The following is a 22,339-nucleotide window of genomic DNA, read 5'->3' on the forward strand; positions in this document are numbered from 1 at the left end:
TTATTATAAAGAGATACAAATTTATTTGTTGAGCTTTAATGAATGAAATTGTAATATTATCTCGAAAAACTCTACATAAAATTTTTAGTTTGCTATATCCCACGACATCTCTTCTTCTTCTCTTGGAATCAATTCAATCATTTGATCTCTCTTTAGAGACAAACAATTATAATATTCCTTAGCTTTATCACTTTCCGTTGGCAGATCAGTTCTCTCTGCAAATTCCATAGCACAGGTGTGTAATTTCGTTCGATTATAAATATCAAATCTTAATGTTGTGTTTTGTTTTGGTATCTCATTTGGTGTAGTTGAACTTTCTTGTCTCTCATACTCTTCCAAATTTTTGTAAAATTTTGCAAAATTTCTAGATTCATCCAATGAAGATTGATATAATTCAGAGTCATTTCCTTTTTTATATATTTCTTGGCACTCAACTGGCAAATATTTAATAATACCTTCAATTCCTGCCAAATCGAAATCACAAGTTACATTCCAGGCTGCGTGGGAATTTCCCAGCTGAAAACAACCTCGGATTATCAAAATATTGAGTTCAAATAGCTTTAGATACAAATAACTTACAAAAACTGAAATAATTATTAATAATTTTGCAAACATTCCGAGCGAAGTTGAGTCAAGTGTTTTGTTTAAATTAATATTTCCAACTGCCTTCTTCCCAGTTCACAGGAATTCGGAAAGCGCAGTCATAAAAACTTCATACAAAAAACAATTGTCGATAAGATATCATTGCCATTGAATATACATTTTGTGATAAGCTTTGATAAAAAAATGACGAATAAGTTCTTCTTATCAAACAAAAACCAAAATAGAATCAAAAATCTGTTTACTTTTTTCGTTTTTTTTTTTTTGTAACTTCTTTGTTGACGATTTTATTACAAATGAAAAATTAAAGAGAAATAATAAAACAAAAATAATAGATTTCTAATCTTAAAGTGTTTTGGAGTTAGAACAGAAAATAATGTGTTCAGACACAGGAGTGAAAATGGAGAGTTATTCAATGAGTTTCTTTGCTTTGAAATATCTTCGCAGGTAGAGCACTTGCCAAGTGGCTAATCCAAGCAGGCAGCACATACTGAATATGCTAAAGAACAATACACGGCTGTTTGTTGATTCTGTAAAAAAAAAGAATATACATTAAACAAATTTGAACAATCAGTTATATGATGTACACATTACCGTTTGTATCACGCATTTCTTCTTCGCGTTTACGCATCAAAGCAAAGTCACGAACAATTGAGTCAGATAAGTCTTCCAGACGTCTTAAATCCACTTCGAGAGGTTTAAGTTTAGCTGCTTCACCGATCTGTGAATTCAAATAAAAAAAGTTAATGCAAATTCTTGTTGAAATTTAAAATCAGCACTACATGCAGAAAAAAAAATTATTTTAATTGGATTCATGATTTTATTTAAAAACCTTTGAAATGAAAATAAATTAACTGAGTTTGGGATGAAAATTAATAGGTAGGTACAAAATACAGAAAATATTTAATTTATCGGAAGTGTTTAATGAACGATTGTATTCCTTCTATTTTATTTATAATGATAAATTTCCGTTCTTTCAGAAAAAATGCTGTCAATTTACATTTTACGCACGAAACTTTAAAAACTTTATGAATAAACTTCATATACATACATATGTATATCCAACCAATGGAAAGTGAAGAGGAATTCTTCTTTGGAAGTTTAGCCAAGATGTTAACTAAGGGTACGGTAACGTGTACAAATTTTGAGATAAGTCTGTCTTAACCATATCTAACCCTCTTTAACCATCAGCAAAGTTTCTATGGTAAACACAATTGTTTCTATAGTAAACACAATCGGGGAAAAGTAAGAGGGACTTAAAACCTAGAAACCGAACAATTAGGCGGTAATCCAATGATTTATGTCTAGATTTATGTAAGTAAATAAGAGTAACGAAGCACATGTCCGTTTCCTGCTGCCGTTTGATCATATCTCAAAGTGAGTATTAGAGTGGTCCTAAAAAAAATTTTTGTTGAACTTCGACTGAGACACCCCTCAATAATTAAAAAATCCTTTAAAATGTCAGGTATTTTTTTTTTTTAACATTAACCCGGCCTCCAAGAAGGCGGAAGGTTAATATGGGAAATCCCATATAAAACGTCAAACCAGACTTCTAACTCATATAATTTTAATAATATTTGCTCAAAAATTATGAATTTTGGCACTAATTTTACTGTGTATAAAACGGTATTTTTGAACCACTTCTTTTCTTATTTATTTGTCTGTCTTTTTCTACTATTGGTCTATGACAATGGTTAACAAGCTTTTTGCTACAAAAAAAAAAACCAAAATATACTTTTGAGCAGGTTTTGAACTCGAATCCGAAGTCAAAACATTTTTAATGGCCTCCGTTTTTGAAATATTGCCTTATATTATAAATGCAAAAAAAAAACGTTTCTTTTTTTGTATTAGATACGGATTGTCTTAAAAAAAATTGAAGAATTCATACATTTTGATTAAAAATAACGTGCAAAAGGTTTTCTATCGAATTCATGTCCGGAGAGTTATTAAACCGGTCCAATACTTAAATTTTTGTATCGCGGAATAACGTCACATTCTCAACTTTATGGCAAGGAATTCATCTTGCCTATTCAAAAATCGTAGAATCAAAATGTTCCCAAGTTCCTTTTCGTGTTGGCCTGGAGTTATGGTGTTTTTCAACAGAAAAAAATTTAAGATGTTTCGCTTGGGCCAAATAATATGGCAAAGTACGTTATTTGCACGCACCCAGAGAACGCAAAACGTAAACTTATATGTACATCTCGTCAAAATTCAATCCGCAACTTGGTAAAGCTTCTATTCCTATCGACAGCTGCGTGTTGTTTTTGTAATGCAAGTAAACGTCAACTGCGGACGGAAAGCAATGCCAAAAATACACAGCTGTTATTAAGTCTCCTTCTTATAACTCAGTTTGGAACGTTTAAATAATCCCACTTAACATTTCCATGTAATCGGTCACTTTCACTCGTATGGAAATTTTGCGCGAAGAAGGCATGCGAAATTTATTTTATTTTTAAAGTATAAATTTCTATTTGCTCTTACAAATGGCCTGAATGGTGTATAACGTTATACAACACTCAGGCGACTAATACAGTGTTTAAGCTATTTGATAAGAATTTTTTCTTTGACTGCGAAGCTCAAAAATAATTCTTTTTAAATAAATTTTCTGTCTACATTTTTAAAAACCACTTATCAATTAATAGGTTCCAATAAAAAAAATAAATACAAATTTTGAACGAGGAAAGAAAATATAACGGTTCAAAAATATGCTATTTCTGTGTTCGCTTGTTAGAGAGTAAAGAAAAGCAAGTGAAACTAACTATCCAAGATAACCGTGCTTTTAAGACTACTTTTTTGTCTCAACCCGTTTATGTTGACAATAAAGCAAAGAAATACAAAATTAAAAGCATTCCATTTTTCAAATATGCCATTTTGTATCATACGAAAACGTTTACAAGGTCTTTTTCTCTAGAAATCAATCGGATTTCAGTTTGAAGAAGAAGCAATTTCAACAAATTTCCCATATTTGTACACACTTTTTTTAAGCAATCATGATTTTTCGCCCCACTTGAGAAATTTTTTTTTTTTTCAATTAAGTTGGCATTCTTAATACAAAGAGGGCCTTAAAATATAAAATACTATGGCAGCTGCAACATCTTAGCCCGCACAAAGTTATTTTTGTTAGTGCATCAACTAACCAAAATAAAAAAAAAACTACTGTGAAAATTGCAGAACCCCCTACAACAGGCATGTCAAACTCAATGGTAACGAAGGGCCAAAACAGCGAGATCAAAATTTGTATGGGCCGCAGAAAAAAGGAGAACTAAAATTTTTATAAAACAAATTATTAAAAAAAAACAAGAAAAATGATTACATTAATGTATTCCATTTACCATGTTTTTTCTAAGACCAAGGTAAGTTAGGCTGGATCTTATAGGTAACTCATTCGTCTTAATGACTTAAATAACAACTCGCATCGACAGGTACATTTAACAGGAAAAAAGCGAAGAAAATCAAGAGAACTTGTCTTTCAAAGACATAAATCTGCAAGCCTTTTTCATATTCAGTATGAAAGTTTATATTTTTTTGTGGATTATTTTTGATAAGACCGATAAGGATAGATACGGATTAACTTAAAAAAAGTAAAAGAATTCATAAATTTCGATAAATAATAACGTGTAAAAGGGATTAAGCTCTTAAAGACATTTTCGTTTTGATTCTACGATTTCGGAATATGCTTGAGTCTCAAAGATGCTATATTTGTGCATAATGGGGTTCTTGCCATAAAATTAAGAATGTTATTCTTCCTAACAAAAAATAAAGTATTGGACCAATCTGGAAACTCTCTGGTCATGAAATCCTTAGAAAACGTCTTTTAGGGCTGTACGTTATTTTTTTTTATCAAAATTTAAAATTAAATGAGACAAAAAAAATGTTGGATATCTCAACAAAAACTTTAAAAATTGAGCAACATGAAACAAAAAATTGCAATTTTTTCGCTCATGCCTAATAATATGGCAAAGTACTGTAAATTATAAACTTAAACTCGAAATTTTTAAAAATGTGGACTGGGCCGCAGAGTTAAGCGTCGTGGGCCGCATGCGGCCCGTGGGCCGCAAGTTTGACATGCCTGCCCTACAAGAACCCAGACTCTAAGATAATCTATATTAATAAGTGTGAATGGCAAAGACATTTCCTCCTCTAGGACCGTGATTACATTTATGGGGGTTTTTCCACTTCACATAAGAATTGAAAACATTTTTTATTTTTACTTCTCGTAACACATTCCCCATCGACCAAGTCCACAGCCTCTAACGAGGAATTGATACAGTCTTTAAGAGTATCATGGTCATAAAAAGCCTCTCATTTTACCAAATCGAACTCGGCGGTAAATTAAATGTCCCTTCCATTATTGCACAATTAATTATAGGTACCTACGCACACAAAAATGGTTGAGATTTGTTATTCACTAGGCTTTTGCCCTTTCACAGGGTGACGACGCACAGTGGGGCAAAAGTAGTGGTTTTGTGCGATAAATTATTTTGAAGAGTCTAAAGTGACTTTTTGTGTTTAATAGTTATGTAAAATAGTAAAAATGAGCACAAATTTAATTTTTACTAAGAAAAGACAAAGTTGCTTAAACATAAACATGAGTGTTTACACAGGAAAAAAAGGCACGAGTACGATAACTTAGGGGAAAAGAATTTATAACAGTATTTTGTAGAAGAGTTCAATACAATTATATTTTACTATGGGAGGGGGGGTCTATCTCCCCCCGTTTAGGCGGGAGGGGCAATTTTCTAAAATATGACGAAAAATTAAAAAAAAATTATTAAAAAACAACGGCAACACTTACAGGTATAAATGATACCTTTTTCAAAAGCAGAAACTGTACACTTAATTTGAGTTTTAAAATCAAGTTATTTCAATCACTTGTTTTTGAAATAATCGATTTCAGAGTCAAAATTTGTGAAAAAAAATTTGAAAAAACAAATTGAATACTATTTTAATCAAGACTGTGACTTTAAATATGAAATTAATCGATGAAATAATCTGCCTCAACTAATTTTTTATCAAATACTGAAAACCATTTGCTTCAATGCCTTCTAGTTTCCGAGAAAATTGAAAATAAGAGAATTACCTTTGTATCAGATTTTCATTTTCTTGGCTATTTTCGCTAATATTAACACCTTTTTAACTTAACTCCCTTTTTAAGACCCTCTTTGTCCCGCATGCTATACCCCTGCAACCCCCCTGCTTGGGCACAATAAAAGATTTGGGGTGGGGGCAAGGTTGGGTATGTACAAAGTTTCTTTTGGATTCGAAAAACTTAAATTTTAAAGAAAATTTGTCTACACCCAAAATCGCACTCACCCGAAATACTATAATAGTGAGCCTTAGTAGGGTAGTTGCTAAGGGCATACTGCTTGCAAACATTATGTTTATGTAAAAACGAAAACAGCTAAAAAATACAAATCTGATAAAAAGGTAGTTTTTTAATTTTCAATTTTCTCAAAAACTAGGAGTCATAGAAGCATACGGTTTTCAGAATTTGATAAGAGATTAATTGAGGCAGTTTATTTCATCGATAAATTTCATATTTAAATTCACAGTCTTGGTAAAAATAGTATTGAATGCGTTTTTTTTTAATTTTTTTTTCCCAAATTTCGACTTTATAGTTGATTATTTAGAGAACAATTAATTTAAATAATTTGATTTAAAAATTAGAATTAAGTGTATAATTATGGCTTTTGAAAAAGGTATCGTTCATAACTGTAAGTGTTGCCGTTGTTTTTTAATAATTTTTTTATATTTTTCGTCATATTTTAGAAAATTGGCCCTCCCGCCTAAACGGGGGGAGATAGACCCCCCTCTCCCATAGTAAAAAATGATTGTATTGAACTCTTCTACAAAATACGGTTATCAATTCTTGTCGCCTTAATTATCGTATTTTCCCCATCGCGAACACTATTTTTCTGAAATGAAAAAAAAAAAATAGGCGGCAGAAGTTTAGCACTTCTGCTTTCACATTCATACTAAGGAAGTATGTCTTAGTCTTCGCCAATTATTAGGTTTGTTAAACTTTTGCCGCCACGGAAGATATTGTACAAAAACTAAAACAACGTCTAAAAAAAAAACACTCGCACTTCATATCCCTTAATTAATTACAAGAATTCTTTTTTTCATTTTTAAAATAAAAAAATTAATCTTCACATCTTTACCTTCCATGGACATATTTTATATTTTAAATGGCACAATAAATAACAAATTTATTAAAAATACAAAAGGAACTTATTTATGTAGGTACTATTTCCCAATTGCAAATTTCACAACGAACTTGTCAACTTTGATCGCGTGTCTAACATAGTGCAAGGCATGAAAATAAAAAAAAAATGGATTTTTCATATCATAAATACTGTATACTTTCCGAAACGAAAAAGTTTTTTCTTCTTTCGACAACATTTAAAAGTGACCTTTTGCGCACTGATCTCTATGGAGCTGCCCCAGTGTGCGACGTGCCACAAATTTTATTTTTTATTCATAGATCTTAAAATGCAAACTTATTGCTTTTGAACAAGGATCAAGCGATATAAAACTAACTAATGAGACAAATGTGACAGAAAAAAGTTATGCACAGATATTGTTCACTCTAGGGAAACTCATAGCACCATTGGGTACAGATTTTGAACCCAATTTTTAACATTTGTGATAGTTTGAATGATTTTAGTTGCACTCGTATGTATTTAACAAATTAAATTGATACACAAAACAACAGATTTGATTAGTCTATCACACCATCACTGTTCTTCATAAATAAACGGGATCATTAAACTTAACCGGTTTTTGAAAAATAAATGAAAAAAAAAAAAAACTCAAGCAATGCAACAAAAAGATAAAGAAATTATATGATTGATGGAATCAAAACTCGCAAAAAATAGAAAAAAAAAGTCTTTAAGGGGCAAAATAATATTTACCAACTGAAGACCGGAATTTTTTTTCAAAAATTAATATGCAATTAAGAAGAAAAAATATTTAAAATAGAAAAAAAAAGATAAGACAAGAAAAATATTCAAATATAAAAAAAAAGATAAACACAAAATTCAAATTAACTTACTCCTTCATAGCTTTTTGTTTCGACACCTTTCTTTGTGGTGTATGAAACTTCTTGTGAGACTCCACGTTGATCTATGAAAATAAAAATAAAATAACTTTAATTTCTTTATCAAACTTAAATCTGTAAAAAAAAAAATGATGGTAAATTGTCTCTATTATCTGAAGGAAAAACAAGTTACTACTTCTTACAAACTCTTCCATCTACAAGAAGTCAAAAAGAGAAAAAAAAAGTTTCACTTACGTGGCGGTACTGAGGACGTGAAACAGATTTCATAAGTGTCGTAGATTTCCGATGTGAAACTTATTTTTCCCTTTGTAATGTGTTGTTTTTGGGATAGAATATGTCCTTTGGTATCTTTTGCCTAAAAATATTCAACTCATTTAAGAAATAATTTAATTTAAAAAATATTTGTCATAGGTACAATATAATCGATCGTTTGGCCGGGAACATCAGTAACTTCGTACTCGCCCATTAGCAGCTGGTTAGCTTGGATGTCTTCTTTTAAACACTTTTGTGTGTTTGGAGCCAAGTTGAACATAACACCATCGACATAACACATTAATAGACATATTAAACTAATATATTTTATTAGAAATTCCATTTTGTATGGATTAATTTTTGGACTAAAAACAAAAAGAATTTTTTGAAGATTTTAGTGCCGCTGTGTCAAAAAATTTTTTGTTCTACTTCCCTCTATCAGTTTTGACAAAAGAGTCGTAAGCGTATAGCTGTTAGCGAGTATTAGGATGAGGTGGCCATCGCGCCGCCTGTCACTGGTTTGTCAGATGAAAATGACTGCATTCGAGGTAGTTTTGCTGTTTTTGAAACATAATGGTACGCTTGCACTGACTATCAATTTAAGATTTTCTTAAAACTATCTCGTCCTTCTCGTTAGCGCAATTGGTTTGTGAAAAAATCATACAAATTGTTTTTTAGACCAAAAACTAGTTACTTATTGCATCATTAGGTGTGTTTTTTATTACAACCGGTCTTTACTAGACAAAAAAAACGCAGTCTGGGCTAAGCAATTTAAATGTTGAATACAACAACACCTTAGCCCCTTGGGCTTAGTTGTTTAGCCCGGAGATTTCTCTGGGCTTAACTTTTTGAAGAGTTTTAAATCTGTGCTACCAAACTAATTTTTTCATAAATTGTTTAGAATTTGTTTAAAAACGTGAAATGAAAAAAATGTATTAAAATAGTTTTGCTAGCATACATTTTTGTATCTCTTTGTAAAACATACATGAAAAATACAAGAAAAGGATGAAAGCGAAAAATATGACAACTCTAAATTTTTGTTGTGTCTGCTGCTGATGGTAATAAAAAACACACCTATTATTTGAAGTTTTTCGTTTCCAGAAACCAATTGCAACTTTCTCGCGATTTCGCGATATTGGAAACATTTTGCATTGAATAAATTTAATAGGTTAAAGGTTGATCCATATTCTTAGACGCTGTCTAATGGGGACTTTTCACTAGTCGATTTTTGCCGTGCAGCGAAGCTTTTCGACTAGTTTGAACGTAAGTCGCAGGCGACTAAAGTGACAATCCCTATAGAAAAATGCTAGTTGACCGAAGTGTGGCTAAAATTGACTCGTGAAAAGTGGGCATAAAGGTATAAATACAACGGCCACTTTTTGCAATACCTAACTCAAAAACTGAAAATTTTCAAACGCATTTTCTGATAGTTTTTTCGACTACAAAATTAAAAATAATGATGCAAAAAGCTTATTTTTTGGTTTAAAAAACAATTTTTCTATTTTTTTTCCAAAAAACAAATAGCGCTAGAAAGAAGTAGGTAAAAAAATTTACTTATGTAAGTTTCCCACTTTTTTACTTCTTAAATCATTGTAGTTAAATCCTAGTACGCAGCTGAAACGAAACGAAAATTTCCATACAAAATTGCGTTAACGAAAACCTGAACGGAAAATTTCGTTTTGCTTTTCGTTTTTCAGTACGCAGCTCTAGCGAAAAATTGGAGAGTTTTCACTCATTTGTCACTTACTTTTAAATGTCCTGTGCATTTTTCTTAACTCCAAGAGCAGTGTTTACGGTTTTTCCACTTTTAATTCATTTATTTCTTGCTTTAAAAATTGTTTTCTGTTGATATTTCTTGATTTAAAATTAATTTTGAATTTTTTTATTTTGACTTTGACAGAATAATCGATGATATTTTTTCGTTAGAATTTTCGTTGTCGACTTTGGAGACTTAAAAATTTTTCGTTTCGCATCAGCAGCGTACTAGGCTTTAAGTAGGATTTTTTTCATCCAGAAAAATGGACTATTAAACAAAAAAAATTTAGGGCCAGTTGTAAAAATATTTAATCCGTGGCTCAGCAACTTTTATTTTCTGAAATCGATGATAAGGTTTCGGTTTATCATTGGTGCAATAGTCATATCCATGCTTGAACCGAAGTTGACCCGCAGATAATCCGCCGAAATCGGTGGGTTAAATTCCTGATCCGAGGCTGAGCCACGTTTGTACGACTGGCCCTTAATTAGAAATCTGAACTGACCTCAATTACGAAATTATTTCATTTTGGCTATCATAAAATCATCTCATTGTGGTGGAAACCACAGTACACAATAAGGTAATATCTTCCGAACGTTGTCAAAATATGTTTGTCAAAAATGGGCACCAATCTGTCAGGTCGGCCTTTAATTTTTATATTTCAATCGTAGTTAACAGGAAATTTGTTTTTGTTTTAATTTATAAAATGTCATTTAAAAAAAATTATAAATTAAATAATAACAAATTTTTTTCATGTTTCTTAGTGAATTATTGTTTAAAAATTAGTAGTGTGCGTGGTTTTTCGGTTTTTGTGCGTTTTTCGTCGAGAAATAAAAAAATAAGATTTACTGAAGCTGACCTTGGCCGCCAAATTGTCATGTTTTGACAATTTGGCGACCAATGTCAGTTTGGAAGATATTACCTTTTTATGTGTACTGTGGGAGGAAACACCATTTTAAATCTAGATTTAGGTTAGGTGGAGCTGGGACATAAAAAAAAATCAATTTTTGTTTCCTTTCATTTACTTGCTCGATATAACCGTCTCCTTAAGTACATACATGAGACATAGCTCTGAATGATTCCATTTTTCTGGCAGTTTGTATTGTGTTTCCACCTTAAATATATTTGACAGCTAGAAAAAATAAAACAGCTGTTAATTTTCTTGCGGTAACCAAATTTGAATTTTTCATCAATTTTTTCTTGTTTTTCTTATAATAATTAAATAAATTCAACAATGCTGATTCAAACAAATATTATTCGATGTTTAAAAAAAGTTTGTACAATCACAAAAAATCGATATTACAGTTCAAAAGTGATTGACATACGAAATATTGGTATTTTAGCTCACATCGATGCCGGTAAGTCTTGCAAATATTTTTTGTTATCAATCCACAACAATTGATTTACAATACAAAAATCCAGGTAAAACAACAACTACCGAACGAATGTTATTCTATTCTGGTAAAACAAGATCTCTTGGAGAAGTACATCGTGGAAACACCGTCACCGATTACTTAACCCAAGAACGAGATCGAGGAATAACAATTTGTAGTTCCGCAGTAACATTTCAATGGAATGATGCAAAGTAAGAATAAAAGTGGGAATGATTATGATTCTGTATTTATTTATGTTAAAATTTGAATATAGAATAAACCTCCTTGATACTCCTGGTCATATTGATTTCACGATGGAAGTAGAACAATCATTATTTGCTGTAGATGGGGTAATAATTGTTTTAGATGGAACGGCTGGAGTTGAAGCTCAAACTCTGACTGTTTGGTCACAAGCTGAGAAACATAAATTACCAAAAATGATTTTCATTAATAAAATGGATCGTCCTGATGCTAATTTTGATGCTTCTGTAAAAGATATTACATCAAGATTGGACATTAGGCCAATTTGTTTGCAATATCCCGAAAAAGATTCCAAAGCTAATTTGAGTGAGTTGAATTATATTTTTTAGTGGAGTAACTAAAGCGAATTATTAGATAACCCGGTCAAACAGCTCTCATTTTGACGATCTTTCTTTTAAACGTCGGTAATTAAATATACTTTAAAGTCTATAGTTTAAAAATTGCAGATGCTGCTGTAATAAAACCATTAGTCGGGCGGGTTAGAATTAAAAAAAACAGCTAAATTGTGCACATTGTGATAAAAGCATGAAATTTACATGGTTAGTAGTAGGTATAGGGTTGAGTTGCTAGTGATTTCAAAGGGGTTTATTTCAAATTTTCACTCGTATGCTGTTCTAACATATATGAGAACAGTATAAGAGCAAAATTTTGGAATAAAACCTACGAAATCCCTAGTTATAAGTTATTATAAGACGGCCGAAAATAGGCAACTCTACCCTACTCAATATAAAAGTTATTTTGAGATATTGGGCCACTTTGTATTCCATCCGGAAGGGATCAAATTAATAGGATTGTTAATACAATACATAACCCTCATAAGATATTGGGCCAATTTAATTTAATTTGATCCCTTTATCACAAACTGCACAATTATTTTTCATACTTTTACTTATGCACCTCACTCCTTCAAAACTTTAGTTTGTATGAAAATTAAATGAAAAATAAAAGCAAGCTCTTTAAGTTTGTCATAAAAATTAAATATTCCATGGTAAATTTTTGATTCCAATAGTATGTATAACATTTGTATGCAGTTAAACAAAAATGCATAAATTGTTCATGGTGTGCAATGGTACCATTTCAAAAGTGTTCTTTCACCCTAAAAAAAAAAATACCCTTTAACCCAATATATTTGTATGGGCATATTTTATTATTTTTTCGTATGGTATATGAAACGTCCATACAAAATTTCATTAGCCTAGCACTTATTTTCAATGAGTAAATGGTAATATTCTGACTCTAGCTCCTTAAGTAAAAGACTATTCATAAAGACTCCAATAACTTTTTACGTGATGGTCGAGACATTTTGGTGTCAGTTTTATTGGAACAGGCATTTAAAAATACCTCGAAATCATGTATCATTAGAGTGACCGCAACTCCCATAGAAAAAATTTTTTGTCGAATTTTTTTCGGGGGAACCCCATAAAATGTTCCGCCTTTGCAGATTTTTAGATAGCCAAAATTTCAGCTCGATTGGATAACTCTAAATGGTGCCGACACTCGCTCAAAGTATCAAAAATCTCTGTTTTTTCACTGTTTTTTCACTGTTTTTCCAAGAAAATTAGCTCTAGCTCCCAAACAAATCAAGTTATTTTCACTTTTTATATATTAAATTAAAGGTAGTGTTGTTACACATAATTCAGATGCTAAATTTGTTTAGTTTTACTAAAAATGAAAAATATTGTCATCAATTTAAATTTTCAGTACTTACCTCAAAAAGAGCTGAAGTGCAAACTCGATTTAAAATTAAACTTTTTTTTAACTGTTTTATTCTGCGGATTGGGATAGAATGGATGTTTCTCTATCTCTGGGCCCTCGGGTAGCAAAAGTATGAGGTATAGTCGTGGGGTGAAAGAGCTATTAACAATGAAACTTTCTATGTTATTGGATCGATGTAAGGCATCTGATAGAAATGCTTTTCACATAATTATAGCTACAATAGAAGCACTAGGGCAAAATCCAATTGACGTTGTAGTTTTAAAATCAAACTTACATTCGACAAGAAAAACTTTTGCTTGGTTTAATGCCCCAAGAGCTTATCTGACTCCTAAACAAGATCTTGATCTTTTGCGTAATAACATTGAATACCGCAAGATAAACAAAGATATTTCAGAGAAGGCTCTTGCTAAATTCTCAAACCATTTATGGTATTTGAGTTCAGAGCTGGCAGGTCTGGCGTTCTTTGACCTAACTTTACGAGATGGCGAAAAATTAGAAACGGCCAACATAATTTTGAAAACCAGTGAAACGGAAACCAACAGAATAGTAAATCCAAAGCTACAGACACATGAAGATGAACAATTTGTCACAGCAGGGTTAACAAATATTGTGAACAAAGAAACATTGAACTTTTTAAGCCGATTGAAAATAGACACAAGTTTTCTCAAAGAACCTCCAAATCTTTGGCCCGAAAACCCGCATTTTAAAGATGGCTTTAAAAAAGTGCAATCACTTAAAGTCGTAAATGACATGACAGAAAGAGGAGTCAAATTAATAACCGATTTTAATAACCTTTTTACTAAAGATGAGGAACAAAAACAATATGTACTTCAAGTAGTCAGTGAGTACCGAAAATTTGTATCCTGATGCTTCCAAAACTACTTTGTAAATCTCTTGATTAAATTTTTTTAGTATTTACTTCATTAATTATGTATAAAAAATGTAACACGATGTTATTTTTTTTTGTTTTTTAGGACGTGTGTGAATTGCGTAAAATAGTTAACATAGTGTAAAATTTTTGACACTATTGAGGTGAATAAAAAAATTTTCAGCTGTTAAAATTTTATTGGGCTCTGGGACTTGGCTAAATTTGAGTTCAATTTTTTTTGCAGATGGTTTTGTTTTGTTTTTTTTTTTTTTTATTAAAAAGGATTTTCATAGCAGAAAAGAGGCAGAGAAAAATATTAAACAATAAGCCATACAGCTGAAATTTTTTTGTTCACCTCAATAGTGTCAAAAATTTTACACGGTGTACTATTTAACGCAATTCACACACAGCCTTAGAATTCTGTTAAATGTTTCGTTTTTTTAAATAAAACAGTTTAAAAAAAAAGTTTCATTTTAAATCGAGTTTGCACTTCAGCTCTTTTTGAGGTAAGTACTGAAAATTTAAATTGATGACAAAATTTTTCTTTTTTAGTAAAACTAAGCAAATTTAGCATCTGAATTACGTGTAGCAACACTACCTTTAAGTTAATATATAAAAATTGAAAATAACCCGATTTGTTTGGGAGCTAGAGCTAATTTTCTTGGAAAAACAGTGAAAAAACAGAGATTTTTGATACTTTGAGCGAGTGTCGGCACCATTTAGAGTTATCCAATCGAGCTGAAATTTTGGCTATCTAAAAATCTGCAAAGGCGGAACATTTTATGGGGTTCCCCCGATTAAATTTCGAAAATCGATTTCTTGCGGTCACTCTAATGTATCATATTAATAAAAATGTTTCATTACCTATACTATAATATACAACAAACCGAGTGCAACACAGAAAAACTCTTATATCTACCCTTCCGGATGGAATATAAGGTGGCCCAATATCTCAAAATAAATCTTATATTGAGTACTACCAACGATGTAGATTTCATGCTTTTATCACAAAGTGCACGATTTTGTTGCTAAGCCGCCCCCACTACATATGTATGTTTTGCTTAAATTTCATAAAATAAATGATAGCAAAAGATTCTCTAGATAATTTAAGGAAAAAAAAAATGGGAATAAGGGACAATCTTTCATCGTTTAAGCGATAAATGCAATTCTCTCACACACTGACTTCAAACACAAAAACTTCAAACACAACGGCAACACCTACAATATTTGCATACAGGTTTTTGAAAAGCTAGAATCTCATTTCTTCTATCCACTAAATTAAAACATGAGTTTTTGAAAGAATAGTCCTCAACTCAAAATTGGAAAAAAACGTTATTAAAAAAATTTAAATGGCTTTTTTTTCAAACTTTTTCGTAGTAAAATATGAATTTATTTTAAAAAAATGTTTGGCCATAAATATTATCAGTTGAATTCCGAAGAGGAAAAGGTAATATATATAACAGTTTTGAAAAAAAAAAAAAATAAGTAAAAATTACTCCATAAGATTTTTTTGATAAAAACTGAATTTTTGCATTGAAATAATTAATTTTTTCAAAGGCTTTAGCAAATAAGAACTTTAAACTTTTGATATTTAACTTTCAACAATAAGGGCTATTGAATGAAGAAAAATATAACTTTATACATATTTAAATGTTGAACTTAAAAAAAAAATAAGTTAAATTTTTTTTTCAAAAGTTCTTCGAAAATGAAATACTTTTTAATTTTTTCATAAACTGTAATACATATTGACATTTCCTTTTATAATTTCAAGTCATAATAAATGTGGCCAGAAAAAATTTGAAAAATAAATGCATTTTATATTACGAAAAAGTTTTAAAAACGACATGTTGAAATTTTTTCAATAATTTTTTTTTTTCAAAATCTGAGTTTAATTACCATTCTTTCAAAAGTCCTTCATTCAATTTATGTACATAATTTTAATTTTACAAATATGAATAAGCTTCTAGCTTTTTTAAAATGTATATATATAAATATTGTAGGTGTTGCCGTTGTGTTCAAATATTTTTTTCTGTGTTTGAAGTCAATAATTTATGATATAAATATGATATGCAATATAAATTGCATCTATCGCTTAAACCATATATTTTTTTTCCTTTCATTTCCTTGACAATTTTTTGGCTTCAATTAATTTATGAAATTTAAGCAAAATTTTTGAAAACAATTTTTTTTTGTTAACAAAAATCTTCCATTAAATTTTAAAAAATCAAAAGGCCATCAGCGGAAATTTTTAATCTATAGACTTTATTTTTTTTTATTTTTATTTATCGACGTTTGAAAAAAAGATTATCGAAATCTAAGCTGTTCGGCCGGTTTCCCTAATTTTGCCATTTTTTTAGCTTTAGTTACTCCACTTCTTCTTAAGATTCAACTTGAGATAGAAATTCTTCAACAGGTATCATCGATGTTGTCACTCTTAATAGAATATCATGGAATCCAGAGACTTATGGTCGTACATTCCGAGTGGAACCTTTAAAAGATAAATCGCTAGATGAAGCGGTAAATTTTAGAAATAATTTAATAGATGACCTGTCTGGCATTGATGATGAACTAGCTGATACTGTGATAAGTGCTGAGAGCTTTAATACAGTTTCTAATGATTTAATATGGTCAGCTGTTCGACGTGCTACTTGCAGTCACAAGGCAGTGCCTGTGTTACTTGGATCGGCATATAAGAACGTTGGTATACAACCTTTGATGGATTCAGTTATACGGTTTCTTCCAGCACCACATGAGAGAAATCAATTGTATGATTGCTTTGGGTGAGTTTTTTTTATGAATAACATTAATAATAAAATTAATAGAGTGGAACATCGATTGGAAGATGTAGAGCGGTATTCAGAGTCGTTACTCAAGTACAAATTTTTCTCAAGCATAATTCTGAAATGAATTTTCTGAGTGTTTGCCCAAGCATTTACTTCAAAATATCCTCAGTTGGAATTCATAAGCTAAAAGTAAAGAAACCCTTAGGTTTTCTTAACATAACCAGTAGCTGAATAACATTAGTAATACAATTCTGAATTCCGCTCGTAGTGTAGTTATGCTCCAAAATGGAGTGCCTTTGTTAAACAAGACTCCGGTTTCTCATGCTATGTTTTATGGTTAAATTAATCTTGTAAATGCTGAGTTAGCTTTTCAGAGCTGTGACGAGAGTATTGTTTCCGCTTGCTGCACCGGTGTCCGTACTGAATATTTTTGCTCCTTTAAGAAGTGACTCTACTCCCTACTGGTCAGAAAAGCCCAATTAGTTTTGATTTTCGTCTTTTTTATACTATAATTCTATTAAAGGTGGCTTAAGCTGTGGCGCCCATTCTTCGACTTCCATCTCAGCCTCAAGTGCTGAGAGGGTTAAGGACACGATTTCAATGAGCTTAGTGTTAGTAGACTTACACTTGAGAAACCCATTAAATACTACTCTTATCAATTCGTAAAATAAGCATTCATATATAGTGGGAATAAGAAGGATTGGATACAATAAAATGAAATTGATGATCAGAAGCTTTCCATTTTGAGCCAAGAGGATTAAAATCTCCGAAAATAAGAATATCGTCTTGAGGGTCAGCTTAGGTTATTGCTTGATCTACAGCGTTAAAAGCAGTGTCGTATGACTGGCTGAACAGAATGGAAATTCGCTTGTGGCAAAGAAAAACGCCGTGGTACAAGATGTCAAATAAAATCGCTCAAAATGTAGAAAAGATGAACAGAATTATGTGGTGCGCTAAAATGTCAATTGCCTTGAAAAAAAATAATTTTAACTGAGCAACCACATTTGAAACGTAAAAAGTCATTGCGCTTGTAGCTTGAAGTAAAAGTCGACTCGACTTGTACCACAGCGAATTTGCTTGCCACAGCCACAGCTACGTATTCTGGCACCAATATACTAATTTCATACTTTTTAACTTTGACAGCGACACAAGACACAAGCCACAGACACACATTCTGGTCTACCAGTGAATCAATGAAACTTGATGAATCAACGTTATTTCTCTATGGTCATCCTCCACAAGGAGATGACTCTGAAATTATTGGTATTGGTCATAAGACCAGTGAAGAACCTATGCATCTTTCCTTCAATTCCTCAAATTTTTCTTCCTTACACAATTTTTCATCATTCCAGTTTTCGTATTAGGAAACCAGACATGGGTTCTAATAGCTGCTTGTATAGCTGTAGTATTGTCCATCTCTTAGTTCTGTTCCTTTTTCTCATCCACTGGGGGATGCGATGAAAAACGCAGTTAGTTTTTTTTCAATACTGCTGGCATTCGTTGGAGTTAAATAGTAATTTTCCTCAAAGGTGACACCCGAATATTTCTTCGTTTGGCTTGGGTTTTAGATATTATTCGTCAACAATCGTACGGGACTTCTGCAACCACACAGCTTCGATTTGGTTAAGTTTAATTATTTTGTTGCCCAATTTTATGTAGTAGTTAGATTGCTGTCCAATGTGGTCCTCTCCTCGTCATGAAGGTAACTGAATTGGACTTGAATTATGAAAGGGAGTCCGTCGCATATGACCGGTCATTGCTTTTCCTGACGATTCATTCTTTAATTTTAAAAGCGAATATAACAGAAACTATTATCGTTAACGTGCCCTTATTCACGGAATGACGCCCCTGTCCGTTTCTTTATCGGATTGTCTGTAATAATGAAATTGTATACTTGCTAAAACAAAATACTAATTGGGTTTATGAAAAGAAAACGAAATAATCTTAAGTAAGAAAATCTTGGTCCTCCCACCTTTTAGCTACCGTGTACCGTCTAAAAAACCCCAGATTCTGAGTTATTTTTTAATTTTATGATGCTCCTTCGATGAACAGCTACTATAGTTCTATTGATCTCATAAATTTCTTCGACGATGGCCCTCGTATCAAATTGGTTTTTAATCACAAGTTTTTCAGAAACGATTTTGTTGGCAAAGTGTTCAAAATAGTTCACGACAAACAACGTGGTCCATTGACTCTAATCCGTGTGTTACGTGGTTCTCTGAAAAAAGGAATGCGTCTCATTAATACTAAATCATCAACAGAATCTTTACAAAGAATCTATGAACCTTTAGCTGATGAGTATCGAGAAATAAATGAAGTTCCTTGTGGAGGTGTGGCTGTTTGTAGTGGACTGAAGGTGAGACACTTTATATTTCTTTAACAACAAAAATAAAACATTATTTGTAAATAAATATTTTAGAATACAGTTACAGGAGATTTACTAACATCCAGTGCTTCCTCAATAAAACAAGCTCAAAAAAAGCTACAAAAAATACTTGGCAAATCTGATGTGGACGACGAAGAAGACAATATGGAAACTATAAATGAAGTTCTCTCCTTGGATCCTCAAATACCAGATGCAGTATATTTCTGTTCGATTGAACCACCTAGTATTGGATCTCAAACAGCTATGGAAGCTGCTTTGAAGCAATTGCAACGAGAAGACCCCAGTTTGAGAGTTAATTTTGATGAAACTACTGGACAGACAGTTTTGGGAGGTTGGTCAAAGGTGTTCTTTTGTAAGCAGTTCCATGTACACAAAGATTATTCTTATAGGAATGGGCGAGCTACATATGGACATTGTAAAGTCTCGAATTCTTACTGAATATAAAATCGATGTTGACTTGGGTCCACTGCAAATTGCTTATAAAGAAACTATTGAATCGCCTGCAATTGATACTTTCACATTAGAAAAAGAAATCGCTGGATCTAAACAAAGTGTCACAATTACTTTGGAATTAGTAAATGACCAAAAAGAAATCTTTAAGTAAACATCATTTATTTAATGAGTTCTAAATAACAAAGAGTGTATTTTCTTAGCTTGAGTAAATCACAAGAAAATATGGCTAACCTAAACACTTTGCGACCGAAAACTCTGCAAGTTATCAAAAAAGGCGCTATAGCTGCTTTGGAGAGGGGACCTCGTGTTGGTGGTCAAGTTGTTGAAACTCAAGTTAGACTTCATAATGCAACTATTGGTCGTGGAACAGCGGATTCTTTTGTTATGGCTGCAACTGGACAATGTGTTCAAAAGGTTACTTTGTATTATTCCAAGTTTCAAAAAATCTAAAATTTATCTTCCATTCAGATTCTTATTAATTCTGGTACTCGTCTATTGGAACCAATAATGGCGGTACAAATAATCGTTCCTTCAGAGAGAGTATCAACTGTTCTTGCTGACTTATCACGAAGAAGAGCTAAAATTAATGATGTTCAACCAAAAGGGCAGCAGAATAAGGTGAGAACTATTTTTTTTTTTTAAGTTCTTCAATATTTTATTTTGGTTTTGTTTTTAGTTAATTGATGTTCAAGCACCATTAGCAGAATTATCCGGATACACAAGTGTGATACGAACAATTACTTCCGGAACTGCCAGCATGACAATGCAACCTTGTGGATATTCGAATATGAATTCACAGGATGAAGTTGTAGCTATACGTAGAGCTCAAGGCTTAGAATAATTGTTAATGTGCTATAGTGCTATTTTAAATAAAATGTTTATTATTTATTTTTCAAAAAAAAAAAATGACCTATTCATTTGTTATTTGATTTTCCGATTTGCCGTGATATTTGGCAAAAGAACACTGCTTTATTTTTATATAAAAGTAGTTATATAAAAAGCTTTAATAACTGGCGTTCTGAACAAAAGTCTTAATCGGAATGACTAAACCATACTACAGAAATTTAAGATACTAGCCACTTAAAGTCTCATATTACGTAATTAAACTGGTAAAATATAAAGGTTTTGGACAAAAACATGCATAGCAGTATGAATTTTGGCTTATTTCCGGTAATATTTTTTTCCCCTATTAGGTCCTTAAAAAACAAAGTACAAGGGGTTTCAACGATTTCTGGCAAAAATACCACTTTTATCGAAAACAAATTATAAAGAAACTTGTGCTACACTTGTTCTACAATTTGTGGTTTACATAATTTTTTAAGATAACCTCAAAAATTTTGAGAAATTATTTTTATCTTTAACAAAGATGTTTGGATTTTAATAAAATTTTGTGAAAATATATATGTATTTTTGTTTTTCAAGTAAACTTAAATTTTCTCTAAAGGACCAGATTTGGTCCGGCGAGCAATTTGGTCTTGTGTGATTTAACACCTATCACAAATCACATTTGCCGATTTCACCCTGGAGCCCGAATCCCCAAGAATAATTAAATAAAACGGCCATTCCAAAGTAACGGAGAAGACATATTGAAATTGTTTCATTGAAGAAGCAATATTTTTTCTTCAAACTTGGTAGGTCTTAAGGACTCATGATAAAGTTGATGTTCTAGAAGTTTTACGAAAAACTAATTAACCGTAGCCAAATTACTCACAGATAAAGCGGTAACTGACAAGACGCGTACAAGTCTTCTCCGTTACCGTCTTTGTCTCGTAAAAATTTAGATATTTTAAATTAGTTTTTCTTGAAACTTCTAGAACTTCAACTTTATCATGAGCCCTTAAGAAAAGGAGTTGAATATGCAATCAAAAGTAGTTAGCAGTAGATACTGGACCCCAAAAAAACATAGCTAAAGATTGAATTGTAATTGTTACGAATGTATTTTTCTAAAAAAAATTACTTCAAACCAAAGTGGACCAAGAAAAATAGAACTGCCCTTAAAAATTAATATCTGTTCAGTCAAAAAAAAGATATCTACATAATTTAAACTCAATTACAAAGAATAGCAGTTTTTTTTAAATTAAAACCTGCTAGAAGTTTCTACCTTTATTATCAACAGAGAAATTATAATTAACATGAGTCGAGGTATACAGTAAGTATTTTCTTAAATATTCGATAAGTGTGCCAAATTTGAAGATAGAGTCTAACTGTTAAACAATTTTTTTCTTAGAATATACCCAACAACAATCATTTAAATTTTAAGTATCTACTTACGAAGTAAAAAACTCAATTACAAAAAAATAGGTACGTATACGCCCGAGTGCCCACGTCAGTAGAAAAATGTGTTTCTTATTAAGCAACTTTTACGCATAAAAGCAAGAAATTGCGACCAAAATTTGTGAATATTTTGTGTAAATCACCATGTACAAAAAAAATATTTTGTGCTTAATAGTTATAGCGTTTTCGTTTGGTCGTCCGGGACTGTCCGGAATTCTTCCGAACGATTCTGAAACTGTTCGTTTGGCACTCAATGACAGTTCTAATTCTGAAAAGAAGAGAAAATCGATTCTGAATTTTGAGGCAGAATCAAAACCAGAATCACGCACACATGTTCACACTTAAGACGTCAAAGTAATAAAATGTCATTCTTTGTTGTTCATTTCTCAATTTTTAGATTTTTAACTATGCACAAACTTTAAACTATATTAAAATAAAGTGAAAAAAACAAAAAAAGAATAGATAACTTAATAATAATAAAAAAAAATAAAAAAAACAAAATTTTCATCAGACGTTCGCATTTGATGTTTCACAAATACAAAGAAACCCAAACTTCAGAA

General features: G+C 31.5%; 2 protein-coding genes across 2 annotated transcripts; one reads left to right on the plus strand and one right to left on the minus strand.

The window, feature by feature from the left end:
• On the minus strand, positions 1 to 8,351 carry LOC129915673 (transmembrane emp24 domain-containing protein bai). Its single transcript, XM_055995330.1, has 6 exons — positions 8,076 to 8,351; positions 7,895 to 8,015; positions 7,655 to 7,725; positions 1,195 to 1,321; positions 580 to 1,130; positions 1 to 516 (listed from the first exon to the last, which is right to left on the minus strand). Exons 1-5 carry the CDS (start codon positions 8,253 to 8,255, stop codon positions 1,009 to 1,011), a joined length of 621 nt encoding a protein of 206 aa, XP_055851305.1. The 5' UTR covers positions 8,256 to 8,351; the 3' UTR covers positions 1 to 516; positions 580 to 1,008.
• A 2,473-nt stretch (positions 8,352 to 10,824) lies between these two features.
• Positions 10,825 to 20,391, plus strand: LOC129915663 (ribosome-releasing factor 2, mitochondrial). Its single transcript, XM_055995315.1, has 10 exons — positions 10,825 to 11,023; positions 11,088 to 11,250; positions 11,313 to 11,605; positions 16,297 to 16,663; positions 18,800 to 19,022; positions 19,086 to 19,383; positions 19,442 to 19,652; positions 19,706 to 19,919; positions 19,974 to 20,123; positions 20,182 to 20,391. Exons 1-10 carry the CDS (start codon positions 10,900 to 10,902, stop codon positions 20,344 to 20,346), a joined length of 2,208 nt encoding a protein of 735 aa, XP_055851290.1. The 5' UTR covers positions 10,825 to 10,899; the 3' UTR covers positions 20,347 to 20,391.
• Positions 20,392 to 22,339: the final 1,948 nt, after the last annotated feature.

This window comes from Episyrphus balteatus, chromosome 3, assembly GCF_945859705.1.
Source record: "Episyrphus balteatus chromosome 3, idEpiBalt1.1, whole genome shotgun sequence".
Classification (NCBI taxonomy): domain Eukaryota; kingdom Metazoa; phylum Arthropoda; class Insecta; order Diptera; family Syrphidae; genus Episyrphus; species Episyrphus balteatus.

Bases quoted from the DNA above. Each gene is read 5' to 3' on its own strand.
- LOC129915663 (XM_055995315.1), top strand. From the start codon at position 10,900: ATGCTGATTCAAACAAATATTATTCGATGTTTAAAAAAAGTTTGTACA. The intron at 11,251-11,312 runs GTAAGAATAAAA...ATTTGAATATAG, and splicing joins TTTCAATGGAATGATGCAAA to AATAAACCTCCTTGATACTC. The intron at 19,920-19,973 runs GTTACTTTGTAT...TCTTCCATTCAG, and splicing joins CTGGACAATGTGTTCAAAAG to ATTCTTATTAATTCTGGTAC.
- LOC129915673 (XM_055995330.1), bottom strand. From the start codon at position 8,255: ATGGAATTTCTAATAAAATATATTAGTTTAATATGTCTATTAATGTGT. The intron at 8,016-8,075 runs GTACCTATGACA...GAATATTTTTAG, and splicing joins GCCAAACGATCGATTATATT to GCAAAAGATACCAAAGGACA. The intron at 7,726-7,894 runs GTAAGTGAAACT...TTATTTTCATAG, and splicing joins CACGTCCTCAGTACCGCCAC to ATCAACGTGGAGTCTCACAA.